The sequence below is a fragment of the Emys orbicularis genome, chromosome 16 (assembly GCF_028017835.1).
Source record: "Emys orbicularis isolate rEmyOrb1 chromosome 16, rEmyOrb1.hap1, whole genome shotgun sequence".
In the NCBI taxonomy this organism is placed as follows: domain Eukaryota; kingdom Metazoa; phylum Chordata; order Testudines; family Emydidae; genus Emys; species Emys orbicularis.
Window position 1 is genome coordinate 21,254,740 of NC_088698.1, and position 14,341 is coordinate 21,269,080.

At 40.8% G+C, this 14,341-nt stretch overlaps 1 protein-coding gene across 1 annotated transcript in view; it reads right to left on the minus strand.

The window, feature by feature from the left end:
- Nucleotides 1-14,341, minus strand: part of ADGRD1 (adhesion G protein-coupled receptor D1) — a 252,024-nt gene that overhangs the window by 84,075 nt on the left and 153,608 nt on the right. Inside the window, exon 17 of the mRNA XM_065417894.1 lies at nt 1,509-1,612. Within this exon, the coding sequence (XP_065273966.1) occupies nt 1,509-1,612 (104 nt within the window). The remainder of the gene's footprint in view (nt 1-1,508; nt 1,613-14,341) is intronic.

The following is a 14,341-nucleotide window of genomic DNA, read 5'->3' on the forward strand; positions in this document are numbered from 1 at the left end:
TCTCATTTGCATGACCTTGGTTTTTGGCCTCTATACTGCAGTGTGCTGCCCAATGTATTTTGTTCACTGTCTAAGTCAAGGATCAAGTGACAACTCAGAATTTGCTTTGAGAAGCCTCTTGTATAATTTTTCAGGCTCAGTATTAGATTTACTCAACCTTAATTTTAGGTACAAGTTAGTGGCAGCCACTTAAAATATGAAAGAAAAATAGTGTGCAGGGAAATCCATCTAGAAGAAGAATGACTAAGCATTTTCCTACTTCTAGTTGACAAAGCTCCCTCAAAAAATAGTGGGTGGAATTCACCCCTGTGCAAAGGACCATGCAAGACTATTGCCCTGCATCAGTCCCCAAATAGGTCACTGGTTAGCTGTATTAGCTCCCTAGAGAGAAGCTGATTAGCAATTACATTGTTACCCCCATAAAGTTGCCTTTAGTAAGATTGGGGAAGTGTCTTCACAGAAATAAGACATCAGCAAGCAGCGATGTATTCTCAGCAGATTAAAAGCAAAAAACATGGTAACCAAAAAATTAAAAACTCTTCCCAGCCTGGTGTGAAATTCATCCCAAAGCAGAGGGGCCAGCACAAGTCCTATGCATCCCTTCAATCCCACTTAAACCCTGAGGGTGAAATTCTGGCCGGGGTGCTGGAAGAGGCGGGTCCATGGCCCCATCACTTTTAAAAGCGGGAGGGCTAAGCCCTCCTACTTTTTACCAGCTGTAGGGGTGAGCGACCGGAGGGGAGGGGACAGAGAGTCTTGGGGGAAAAGAGGTGGCGCACAAATGGGGCCTCAGGGGAAGGGGCAGCGCAAGGGTGGGGGCTCAGGGAGAAGGGGCGCACGAGGGGTAGGGCCATGGTTCATGTGCTGGTGCCCCCCCTCACTTTTAGGGGGCGTCCGCCATTGAAGGCAACTGCAAAACTCAAATTGACCTCAAAAGGTGCAGTGTTTCACCTTGAGAGTTCAAGTGGTGCTGGTGTGGAGGCTTTACCACAGCATTCTCTTCTCTCTGCGCTTTCGGTGGCCGTTCTAATAACCCCTTCCCAAATGCCTGCAGCACAAGAGGACAGGAGACAAGAAGGAAGAATTGCCCCTGTATCCTGTCATGCCTCTTTATACAGCCTTGCTTCAGATGAACATAAAGGCAAACGTAAAGTCCCAATCCTGCAGTCCTTGCTCAGGCTAAACTCCCATCGACCTCAGGATCAGCCCTGATACCAGTCTCAAACCCTCTTTTCAAATTCTAAAACCAGAGCAAAACAAGGATATATATTACAAGGATGTAACTTGCTATTTAAAGACCTTCCCATTCTGGGAAATTAAATTGAGGAACAACCAACCAACTGTTACAAATATATGTGCAGAATCTAATTAAAGGGGCTTAGGGAATTAATAACCTTTGAACACCTGAAAATATCCAGCTCGGTGGTCTGAAATGAAAATGTTTGCATTAAACTGCCAAACTTTCAAGGTGATATTTGCTCAGCAGGTATACAGTTAAAATTACTCACGACAGTATAGCAAACGTGACCAGAGTGATAGTCAAACAGAAGATGGACATGGAGCAGCCGATGTAAGTGATGGATGACAGCACCATCTGGTGTTGAGTCGTCAGCTGTGCAAAAAGGGAAAACAAAAATGTAATCTATTAATTGATTTAATATGCTAGAGAACCATATATCCTGGTGAAGGTCTGCCCACTCTATGTGGTAATTCAGGTAATGTGGCTTTGTTCTTCCTTAGACTGCAGCTCCACCCCAATCCACACATCCCTATATCAGCAATTTCTAGCAAGAGAAATGTATTGAACTATCTGAACCTAAAGTCAAACACCAAGGACTCTCAGATTTCTGTGTCATTTTGGTTCCTCTCTTGTATTTCATAAGACTGTATTTCCTCAAAAGAGGTTAGGTTCAATCTACATTGCTGTGATAGTGTCAACACTGAGATTAGATAGCACAACAGAAAGCAGTTTATCCAGGCTGCACAAACAAAGGCAAGGGTTGTTTAGCTTTTTTAAAGCTTTTATGACACTTTGGCAAATGCTCTCACACTGCAGTAACTTACATCATTGTGTAAATGCTGTCAATGCTCCACAATAGTGAGACCTGACAAACCAAGGTAGTCAGTAAATCATGGTTGCTTATGGGTGGTTTCCAAACAATACTGCAATCTTTTTTTGTATGGTATTTTTAGTGCCCGATAAAGAAGCCAGATTGACACTAGTGATATGAAGTTCTCCATAGAATCACAGAACAAACAAAAGCATGGGCAGCAGAAATGTGAACCTCTCACAATACCCTCAACTCTGACCTGGAGGGACCTTCTGTAGGGGCAAAGAAGGAATTCAGTTTCCATAAGCACTGAATCCTTGGCCTCTCCGTGTTAACCAGGGTGATCAGTAAGGTGATGCATTCTTTGACATGGATATTTTCTAGTTCCTCACGGCAGGGAGTCTGGCTATGTCTACACTACAGACCTTACAGCAGAACAGGTCTGTACATTCTCCTATGTAGCCGTTCTATGCCGGCAGGAGAGAGATCTCCCACCGGGATAATTAAACCACCCCCAACGAGCGGCAGTAGCTATATTGGTGGAAGAGAATCTCCCGCTGACATAGCGCTGTCCACACCAGTGCTTTAGTCGGTGACATTTATGTAGGTCAGGGGTGTTTTTTCACACCTACTGACCAACAAAAGTTTTGCCAACAAAAGTGCTAGTGTAGAACAAAGTCTCTGTTTCTGCTGTTAATCATAAATTATTCAGGAACACTGTTTTCATTTTCCATGTAAAGTCCTCAGTTTGGGGGGAAAGTGACAAGAAAAGCCACATCTAGTTAAGGGAGCCAGGCAGTATTAACACATAGTAAAGGATAGCTGGGCAGGGGACAGTTTTCCCATCCTGCAAGAATTAAAAAAAAAAAAAAAAAAAAATTCCCATCCTAAATCAGTTAAAAAGTTATTAACTCAAAAAATTTTCACAAATCAAAAAGCCAAATAAATAATAAATAATAATAATAATAAATCTAGATCAGGTCAAACAAAATGTTTTGTTTAGATAATTCAAAACATTTCATTTAAATTATGGCCTTTTCACTTTTTTTTAAAACTAACATATAAACTAATTTATATTTCTAAACAAAAACTTGTTTCAAACCAAAAAATGGAATGTGTCACTTGAAAAATATAAAAATAGGGATGTTTTAATGATCTTGAAACTTTTTTGGCATAATTTTTTCAACGTGGGAAACTTGTTGAAACCGATCTTTCACCATGAAGGGTTTCAGTTTCAACAAATTAGCATTTTCCAACAAAAAGCATTTTGACAAAAAAAATTCTCACCAGCTTTAATCAGCTTTCCATTAAAAGTACCTTGAAAGGGGGGAATAAAATCCCGTATTCTTATGCAGAAGCAACAGTTCATTCTAAATAGAGTCAATAATGATGATGTATTTTGTAGATATACATTTTTGTACTGCAATTATCCAACAACGCTACCAATTCATGTGCAGTAATGCTTACAGTGGCATGGATTCCACCCTTGAGAAAAAGCTGTGGAACATTAAATGATGCAGCGGCACAGCAGTGAGACAGACAACTGTTGCTATGATACGACAGTCCCTAGGAAATGTGATATGGCCTTTTCGTATTTTCTCTTTCAGCAGAGACAAGACACATTTCTTGCCACTGACTTGGTTAGCACCAAATATGGAGCCAAAATGTTGGACCACAGAGAGGGGTGCACATTAACCCTACAAAAACATCCCAACTGTGCCCCCCTGTGTGCTGCCCCCCTCAGATTACTCCTGCAATACGAATAGTTTGTGTGGGAGGTTGGCAAAGTTTAGGAGATGTTTCTGGATCAGGGATGTGCATGCACAAAACACACAGACCATATCACCTGATTGCTAGGACATTCACGTCTCTTGTTATGGGTGACCTGCAGGTTCATAGGCTTTGGGGGAGCCAGGATTTTACAGTGTAAGTTTCAACTGGATAAACAGGACCGCTGGGCTCAGCATTTCCTAGTGGTTAAGAGCTCTGCCTTGGGCTCTCCATACCTCCAGCCAGACATCAACTGCCAGAAAATGCCCAACCCGGAGGTCACAGTTGCTCATCAATGATTGAAATTTACACTACCATGGGATACCATTTGCATTCAGGAATGCAGATAAGGGCTGTAACTGAAAGGTAACCTTTTATTATCATGTCTGGGGAGAGAATATATGAGAGACAGAGGATCCACCTAGTGGAAGTAAGTAAACATAGATTTTATTTTATTTTTTTATAAAGGCAAAGCCTTCTGTTTCTTCACTCTTGTAAAGATAAAGATAAACAAGAAGTACCTAACAGGCCTTTTCCATCTCTAATTTATGAGTCTCAGAAATTATCCACAGTAATGAATTAAGATGACATATACACTCCAAATCACCAAACACCTCTCACTCCTATTAAAGGCAAGGAGAGCTCCATGCATCTAGGATTTCCAGGCTTGAACCTATATTCTTCAGAACAAGGAATGAAAAGAAAACTACTGTCCACAACAACAGCTGATGTGAGGAATACATTAAAACCTAAAATGGTTCATTTAGGGCCAAGTTCTGTGAGGTGGCAAGTACCCTCAACTCACCGAAGCCATGGAGATTTGAAAGTATTCAGCATCTCAGGCCCTTAATAAATCCCCAGCTCCATTTTTTAATGACCTGCCTGTGGCAAAGCTCAGGTACTCAAGCTTCCATTAATATACTCCTTCAGCCTCATAGATAGGCTGGAAAAAATGTGTGGGCTGCTATCAATCAAACAAACAAACTAAACCATCATCTCAGAGACAGACAAGGAGAAGTTTACATGCCAACTAGTAACAATACTGATCAATGGGCATGGGTATTACACAGAAAAGCTCTTTATCACATGAATTCCAGGGAGTGGGGTGCAATGCCATAGGAAGGCATGGCATGATCTCTGGGGCTCAGGGCCTTATTCCAGAAGACTGGAATAGCCATGGAAAATGGTGCGGGAGAATGGATAGGCCATATTTCAAGCACCAGCTCTTTACTGCCTTCTCACACACACACCTGCTGTTATCTCAATGACACGTACCAACCAGACATAGATCTCATTATGAAATATAACATACCTATTTTTTTTAAAAGGGGACCTGGAACCACAAATGACCATGCACCATGAGTTACAATGAAACAGTTTCCTGATGGTGAGGGGAAAACAGCGTATCATTCCTAATGCACTGATTTCATTTTAATTTGTCCCCTCATCATGTTTTTGTGGATTTTTCAGATCTTTAATATCGCTTATTGCATAACATGAAATTCAAGCAGGTAACCTTGCCAAAAAGGACAGATACCTAGTGATACAATTTTGTAGTCCAAGACAAAAATGACCATCTGTTCCATAATGATGATATTGTGCCATAAGGCTTTCTTTTTCATTCCAAAGAAGCTAACTAAAGAAAAGAAGTTTAAAAAGCATCAAGGGCAACACTGAGCAATCTGCGAAGAATTCTGATGCGACCAAGGCTCAGGATTGTTCCATTTCACCAAAGAATTTTTCCTTGCTTTTGACTGATTTTGCTTCATGACTTCTCTGACTGTATGGGTCATTTTCATGCTGTGTAGAAAGTTGAATTGCTAAGAGACAAGCTGATATAGCCTTGGGTGTTAGCCATCATAAATACATAAAATACAGATGTTTCCTAAGGTCAGTCTTTACAGACGCTCAAAATACCAAAACAAAAGCTCACTGTCCAGATGATCTTCCATCTTTTCCCCCATGTTGACAGCTTTCACCCTGAAAATGTCCATAACTCTACAGAGAAAACACTCAACAGTTTCATAGTTGTATTATTTTCGGTTGATATTTTTTCCAAGTTATTTACTCATAAGAAAGAAAAGTCAGTGCATGGCTGTAAAAATTTTATCTCTAAGTTTCAGAGGACTAGATGACTCCTGAGACAAAACTAACCTGGAAATCCTCAGGCACAACATTTATTCTCTTATCTTTATCATGATGATGATAATGAAAAAACAAATACAATTTTACTCACTAATCAAAAATATTACCCCATGCAAGTTATAATTGTTGTTAATATTAAAAGTGATTTATTTAAAAAACATGACCTATGGGAAAAGGTTGAAAAAATTGGCATCTTTAGTCACAGAAGAGAAGCTTAAGGGGGATGGGACAAAATATATACAAATTTGTTATAAAGAGGAGAAGGATCAATTATTCTCCAGGTCCACTGAGGGTAGGAAAATAAGTATTCAGCTTAGCTTGCAGCAAGGGAGATTTAGTTTGGCTATTGGGGGAAAAAACTTTCTAGTTATAAGGATAGTTAAACCTGGTACTGGTTACCTAGCAAGGTTGTGGAATTCCTATCATTAGAGATTTTAAAGAACAGGATACACAAACATCTGTCAGGGATGGTATATTTAACCCTGCCTTAGCATAAGGGGAATGGACTAAATGACCTCTGGAGGTGCCTTCCAGCCCTACATTTCTATAACTCTATGATGGGAGAGAAAGTACCTTTCACTTCTGTGTCACCAGTTCAAATCCAGCTAAGCTCAACCGTGGCTGAAAATTAATTTGTTGATATAAATCCAGTTCCCAACAGACAAGTGCCAGGTCACAGAAATCGCCAGCATATATGGTACTAACTGGCAATCATGTTGGGGATCCCTTCAGACTGTCGAAAGACTGAATGGACTGTGGAATTATGAAGTATCCTCTCTGGCCCCTCCAGGTGAGAGCTGGGGCACATTACACTGTGCTTACCCATGCTGTATCTATTCTGTGTTTAAACAGAAGATTCAGTCTCCAGGGCCGTCAAACTAGCATTCACTGATTCCCTAGATCAGAGGTTCTCAATAGGAGTGGGGGGCAGAATGTATTTGGGGGGGGGGCTTTAGGGGGGGGAAATATCTTACTGCACACAGCAAATTTTACCCAGAGCAATGAATTAACTAGCAAAGCTGATTCCTCCAGACATATCAGGTCCTCAGATGGCGCTGTGCATTTGACTCTAAGGGCACTGTGTGTTTTGACACATTTCTGTTAAGCTTGCCTAGCATTATACAAAGTCGTTTTTTGCCATGACGCAGTGTGCACATTTATTTGTAAGCATCAACCACAGTCACAGTGTAGATTTGCTCTTATTACAATGGATCATTGGCTCTGTCTGAATCAATGCCTTACTGTTTTTAATATTTAGTGAGAGTTGCATGTTTTGTTTTGTTTTTAAATCAGCACATGTGCTTGGGTGGCGGGCAGGGGCGTAAACGACTACAGATACAAAGAAGAGGGGTACAATCAAATAAGTTTGAGACCCACTGCTCTAGATTCTCTCTCAGGGCATTGGGCATTGTTCAGGACTCTCTGTTCTATGCCCCTTTCTGGATCCCTTGTTTTGGGCCTTAATCTGTACTCCTGTCCCTTTTTTCTCATCAACAATCAGGTGATCCCCATGTTTTCTTTGGACTTTTCCCCAGATATTTATTGGTTTTGTACCCGGGGACCAAACAGGCCAGAATTTTTCACAAGCATTAAATTAAAACAATTTTTTTTTAAAATCTCATAATATAAAATATTTGTCTTTAGAGACCGTCAAAGTGGCAGAGAGCGGAGTTTCCAAACCTTATAGACTTGCGTCATGTTTTGTCAGCTTTAATCCTGAGGACATCTGTGACTCTATAGACTACAGCTGACAGTTTTACAAGTATAGCCACCAAAAGCAATGGCATTTGCTGATTTGTTAAAATATTTTGTCCGTTTTCTTTCCAATTATCAATGTGTCTTTTTTTTTTTCAAAGACAAGTTCCTGACTTAAAAAAAAATAGTGATTTTAAAGATCTTAAGAAAAGATCCCTGAGCACAATGCAATCTGTAGAGAATGTTACCCAAAACTAGGGTTTGCATTTTATAATGTTACTTACTGGTATGAAATACACCCTGTGTTTTTCCTTGTGTGGTGAGCCAAATTATTTAAGAACAGGAAGATCTGTGTTGGATTTGGGGTTGGGTTTATTTTGCTTTTATATGGTACATACATAAAAATATGAGGCTGTTTTTTTCCTTGACTGGCTGGTAGAAATGAGGGGCATGGTAATTATAGTCTTGCTCTGAATGCGGCCACAGTAGCAGGTTATATTTCATTGCCCCCTCTCGTCAGCCTTTATAAAAACCTTCCTTCTCAAAAGAAGCATTAATATCATGAAGTCACCTACCATTACATATTTTGCGACCCTATTTGTACAACTGAACTGTGATCCACCAAGAGACAATCCGGCCACTGCATCCGAGACATAAATCAACTCTAAATAGGTGCCAACCGAAATAAATTTAATGTGAAACCATTTTTCCCCCCCTGTTGGGTTAAAAACTAGGAACCAACTGCCCCATTGCAGCTGCACCTTTCAAATGCAATCTTAATCAAATTAAGAAACCGATGAATAATTAACTTTGGTGGCAAGAGTATTTCAGAGACATTGCAATGCTGGCCCTGGCTGATGAGGTGAATGTTTCAGATTGCCTCCAGAAAGGTTGCTAAAATTGAATTTCAATCCAGAGGGGCCTTTATTCATACAGTAACAAAATACCACCAATACTAATACAAACTGCTGATTTCCTTCAGCTTGCCAGGGCACTTTGCTTAGGGACCTTGCACCACAGTTTTCAAATTAAAATTCTGAGCTTACTTTATAAGGCTCACTTTGGAAATAGACCTGCTGAAACTATAAGTATGTCTTTGACATGCACAAAATGGAATCTGGGTGGAGAATTTGTTGGGAGGAGTAAGCACATAACTCACTGGCACAATTTCGACTTAAAGAAGAAAAAGTCCACCACACAGAGTCAACAGAGACTCTTTTTTAATGAAGCCACAATTTATCAGATACCAAAAGAGTAAAGTGAAGGCGTAACCACGGCATCTGAGAGTCACACTATGCAGTAGGACACTCAACAGGAGCTGTTTCCGGCAGCCCTACTTTTAAATTCATGTTCTCCATTAGCTCGCTGTCTCCTAGTGATCAACATAAAGTGCTACAGAGGGGACTTGTCATGTTTTAAAGGAGCATTCTCTTCACACCAGCCCAGCTGCACAGCTGCTTATTAAAAAAGTTTTCACTATGACATGTCGAATCTTAGAGTCTCCAAAGGTTTCTGCGGAGTTATTAATTAGCATTTTTAAGAGACCTTGTAGTCTCTTAAAAGAGTTCTGGGCAAGATGTCATCAAACAGTAGGTAATCTGCTCATTAAACTTTTCACACAGCGAGATTTTCGTTTAAATGAAGCTGTAAGGAAGAGCAGTAGGGAGGATGGAGCCAAGTTGCAAAGAAATACTATTATCAGATTATTATAGTGTTTGGAGAACAGTGAGGCAGATATTTATAAGTCCATCCTTGTAAGTCTGGTTATATAGCATACATTATTTTGCATCTTTCTTTGTTTTTCTCTTTATTTCTTTCAGGCCTAGGCCTTACAATGTTCTCAGCCAGTCTGGTCTTACTAGTAAATCTAGCATAACATTTACGCTCTGTTAAAGTGAAGGAGCTACTTTTGCCCACAGACCTGGAAGCTATATATCTGATCGCTTCTTCCCTTTCTACTTCTAGCAGAATAGACTTGATACATCTTCTCCTTCTTCACAATTAAGGGCCAGATCATGGAAGTCCATGGGAGAGGCCCACAAGGGGAAGAAAACTCAGTAAGGGACCATTCAGTTGGGGAAAGAAGGGCTGTGTCTTTCACAAAATTCTTAGGCTCAGTTTTCAAAGGAGGATAATGGAATTAGGTACCCAGATCCCAATGAAATTCAGTGGGAATCTGCATGCTTAACTCCCTTCATTATGTTTAAAAATCCCAGCCCTAGGCCCTGATTCAGAGGAGTCCATCCCTATCCAGGACAGCATTTGCTCCAAGCTGTCCACGCTCCAGGACCCCTTGTTACATCCTGCCTCCTCTGGCAGCGTGGCTCCATCAGAACTCTGAGCCCACAATGTCCTCTTCCCCAAAAGAGGGTGGGTTTCATAGTGTAGAGGTGAGGCAGGGGGTACATGGAAAAGTAATGCAATGGAGTGACGGAAAGCAGCCTTACTGGCCCCCAGAATCTGGCCCCCAGTCTCTTAATTCCCAATCTCCTAATTTAACCATAAGAGCACACTACCTCCCTAGCGGGGAGATAGAAGACAGAAGTCTGAATATAAGTGAGACCAGGACAGCTGAGACCATGCATCAAGACTGTAAAATGTTTGAGGCAAGGGCTGTCTTTTTGTTTTGTGTTTGCACAGAGCCTCGCACAATAAGGTCTGGTCCATGACTGAGGCTCCTAAGAACCAACACTTTACAAATTTATAATCCATAAATCATAAATAACACCAATTAGAAACCATACACGCTAGAATTTAGGGCTATCAGGAGTTGACAGTGGCCCACCCTGCATGAAAGAGAAAAAGAAAGAAAAAAAAATTCTAGCCTTTTCCAAGCTCTGCCAGCCCTATAAAAAACCCGCAGAAGACAGAATTGTGGTGTTTGTCTGTGAACACTCACTGTTTAAGTCTTTTGTGGGAGGAGGAAGCAATAAAAACGTAGCACTATCAACATGGAGAGTAGCAACATTATTTTTCCCAGCTTGGGTCATGGGGTAGAAGTAAGCTCCATTCTGCTGCTAGAGCAACAGGTTCCTATACCACAAGCAGATGTGGTCACTGCTGGGTACATCTCTAGAGGAGCAGGCATCTGTGCCAATTAATAATGTAGTTTGCCAGAAGAAATACAAAACCCTGGTTCCTTGGGCTTCTAGGACAAGTGACCCACTAGCTGAGCTAAACCAACAGCTGTGCTAATTCAAAGTGGCAGAGACTGTTTATATCTTCACTGTAATTCCACAGAATCTGCTCTAAGACAGCAACAAATCGTTTCAGACATGAGTGTCTCTGTAGTGGTATGCTCCTGCTTTGTAATTTGTGCCTATGCCTGTGAGTGCACACCCAGCCGCACAGAGAGAGCCACAGATAACGGATGCTCTCACGCTGCCCTTTACACCAAGCAGTGCATTGTAGTTTGAAGGGCAGATTCTGTCCTATGGCGTCTGAGAGACAGCACAGAAGACACAGATTTGGGGGTCAGGATAATGGTACCTTTAGGTCATCTTTGAGTCTTCTGGATTCTCAACCGCTCCAGAGACCAAATCGTCACCTGACATAATTTATAGAAGCCTCAAAGCTGCTCTAACTTATGGCAGCCTGCCCACAGCTGCAGGGTTGCACTGCAACCCAGAATTCCTGTGGCACTTGGTACTATGGCCTGACCCAAGCATGCCCCATACATCAGGGCTTATGGGCGAGAGCAGGGAAAATCAGCACACAGTCACTTAAGCTGTCCCTATACTGCTCCCACACCAAGGAAATTTTCCCCTGATCCCTTGCTGCTTATTCATTGTTTCTATACACCATTATACATATAAGGGCCAGAGGTAGGGCAGAATCACCCACTGAGTGTCTTATGATGAGATTCAATACACAGTTGTTCAGAATCAAAGCGCTGTATTACAAAATGTTTTTGGGAAGAAGACCCAGAAGAAGACAACTTAGTCTGCAAAAAGAACAATTGTCCAAATGACACAGTGCATTGATTTGGACCATCCACCTTTGTTGTGGAGGATGCCCATGTTATTTTGCTCAGTATGCAGATTAAAATGGCATTTTTTAGTCAGTATTCATAATTCAGAAGAGTTTACTTAAACTACAAAGAGTCCTGTGGCACCTTAAAGACTAACAGATGTATTGGAGCATAAGCTTTCGTGGGTGAATGCCTGTCTGACGAAGTGGGTATTCACCCACGAAAGCTTATGCTCCAATACATCTGTTAGTCTTTAAGGTGCCACAGGACTCTTTGTTGCTTTTTACAGATCCAGACTAACACGGCTACCCCTCTGATACTTAAACTACATTGTAGTTCTTTTAGGTTTTTCTGCCTTTCCAAAAATTAAAAACAAAAAGCAGTGAGCTTTCTCCTCTGCCATTCGAAATTCAGTACTCGCCAAGAATCATAGAATCGTAGAAGATTGGGGTTGGAAGAGACCTCGGGAGGTCATCTAGTCCAACCCCCTGCTCAAAGCAGGACCAACCCCAACTAAATCATCCCAGCCAGGGCTTTGTCAAGCCGAGCCTTAAAAACCTCTAAGGAAGGAGATTCCACCACCTCCCTAGGTAACCCATTCCAGTGCTTCACCACCCTCCTAGTGAAATAGCAATTACTCTGTCATCTGAGTACCAACAAATATGTTCTAAGGAGAAATAACCTTAGTTCACCAAAGCATTAGTCTAGTTTTGTCCCTATATGGAAATCATGATTGCAAGCACAGAATATAGGAGAACGGATCATGAGGTATTTATGAAACATGGGCAAGAGGCCCCCATTAAAATGAACAGAGTTACGCTGGCGCAGAACTGCAATAGCGTGGTAGAGGAATTATGCCCGAGATTTTTTAAAAAATAATTAATCCACATTCAACTTGTAGGGGGATAAAAGTTGGGATCTAATGAACATGATACACAGAAATCCCCGCTAAAATGAAAAAACGCAGAAGACACCTCTAAGGGTCAATGCCATTTTCAGAAAAGGGTCATTTTAATGGCAAATCTCCACTGATAACATTTAAAGGGGGGGGGGGGATCTGTTTATAGAGGAAGCCTGGAATGACTACAAGGGAGGTGGCAGATTTGTTCACTGGATGGGTAAGGCTTATCCAAACTGTCTGAAAAGATCTGTTTGGCTACTGTCACTGGTCATAAAAAGGGACAAAAATATGTCAATGCTTACCTAATTTTCAAATATGTAACACGAAAAATGACTGACCTAGGACATTTTCACATCCCCAACAATGAGAAACTGGCTGAAAAGTATTAATTACAACACACCAGGGATCAGAGAGAAAGCCATGACAGTTCCATTTTATTGTCCCATTACAGCACATAATCTGAATTTCAGCTTGCTACAAAGTTTGAGAAGAAAGGCTATAATTTTAGACTGTAATTGTTAAGGTTCTTTGAGTGTGGCATTTGATTAGTAACAACTGCAGTATCTGCTTTCAGGAAATAATGTTCCAAACCCATACATTTACTTACTTACTTACTTACTTTTACACACACACACACACACACACACACACACACACACACTTTATTTAAAGATGACTTTGGTGTCCCCTATATTGACCTGTAACAGTAAAATAATAAAATCATCCACTTACCTTCAAAAAGAGAATATTATGGCTCTGATTTTGCAATTGGATCCCTATAGCCAGGCCTCTGTGCCCCTTTAGAGCCCCAGGTTTCCTATAGACACAAGGGTCTGCCAACATAGTTCCAACTGCAGGATCTGGAGCTTAATATTTTTTCCCCTTCATACATGCTTTTGTGGTTCCTGACAGATAGTCTGAACCATACTGATTGATTCCCCCTTCTGAATTATGGAACAAGCACTGCAGACTGTCAGGTTGAAAAACAAAGTCATTTGTTAGTTACGGAAACGCAAAAAGCTTCTTTAATAATCGGAACACTATTTCTACTGGGGATTTTAACATTATTACTTTGACTAAGTACCAAGCAATTTCTCACAGCTACAGGTTACCTAAAAAGGATCTATAGAAGCAGACTAGGCTAAATTCATCCCTGGTTTACCACTGACTTCAGTGGAGTTGATGAGCTGGATTACCCCTGCTTTATGTCAGAATAACAAAAGGATTTTGCTCTGTTTTGTTTAACTTTCCTTGATATTTTACTCCTGTGGCAAACTCCTTCCTCCAGGGGTATTACAAAGAATTTCTACAAGGAAGATTTCTAATATTTTATTTGGATGTAATCTGTATCATCAAGAATCAATAAAAATGAAAGAATGTTTAAATGCAATTAATTTGCTATTATACTGTACACGTGTGGGTCTGTGGTTATTTGCAAGCAATGACCCCATGATGTGCTATTGATAATCCACCATGCTTTATTCTGAGCCTAAATCAAGGTGATAATTTCACATTAAGTTCACTTAAATTTGATTTCAATAGGAGTGCTCACATGCTTAAAATTAAACACACGCTTTAAGTGCTTTGCCAGATTGGGGTCTAAAACATGAATCAATGAACTGTGCTAAGAAGTAATCTACTGTCAGAAAGTGGTGGGCATAGCCATGGTGGTTAATTATTGTTTCCATTTGTGTTGAGGTAGCACCTAGGGGCCTCAGTCATAGAGGAGGACACCACTGTACTAGGTGCTGTACAAACACAGAACAAGAAGACAGTCCATGCCCTAAAAAGCTCACAATGTAAGTAGAG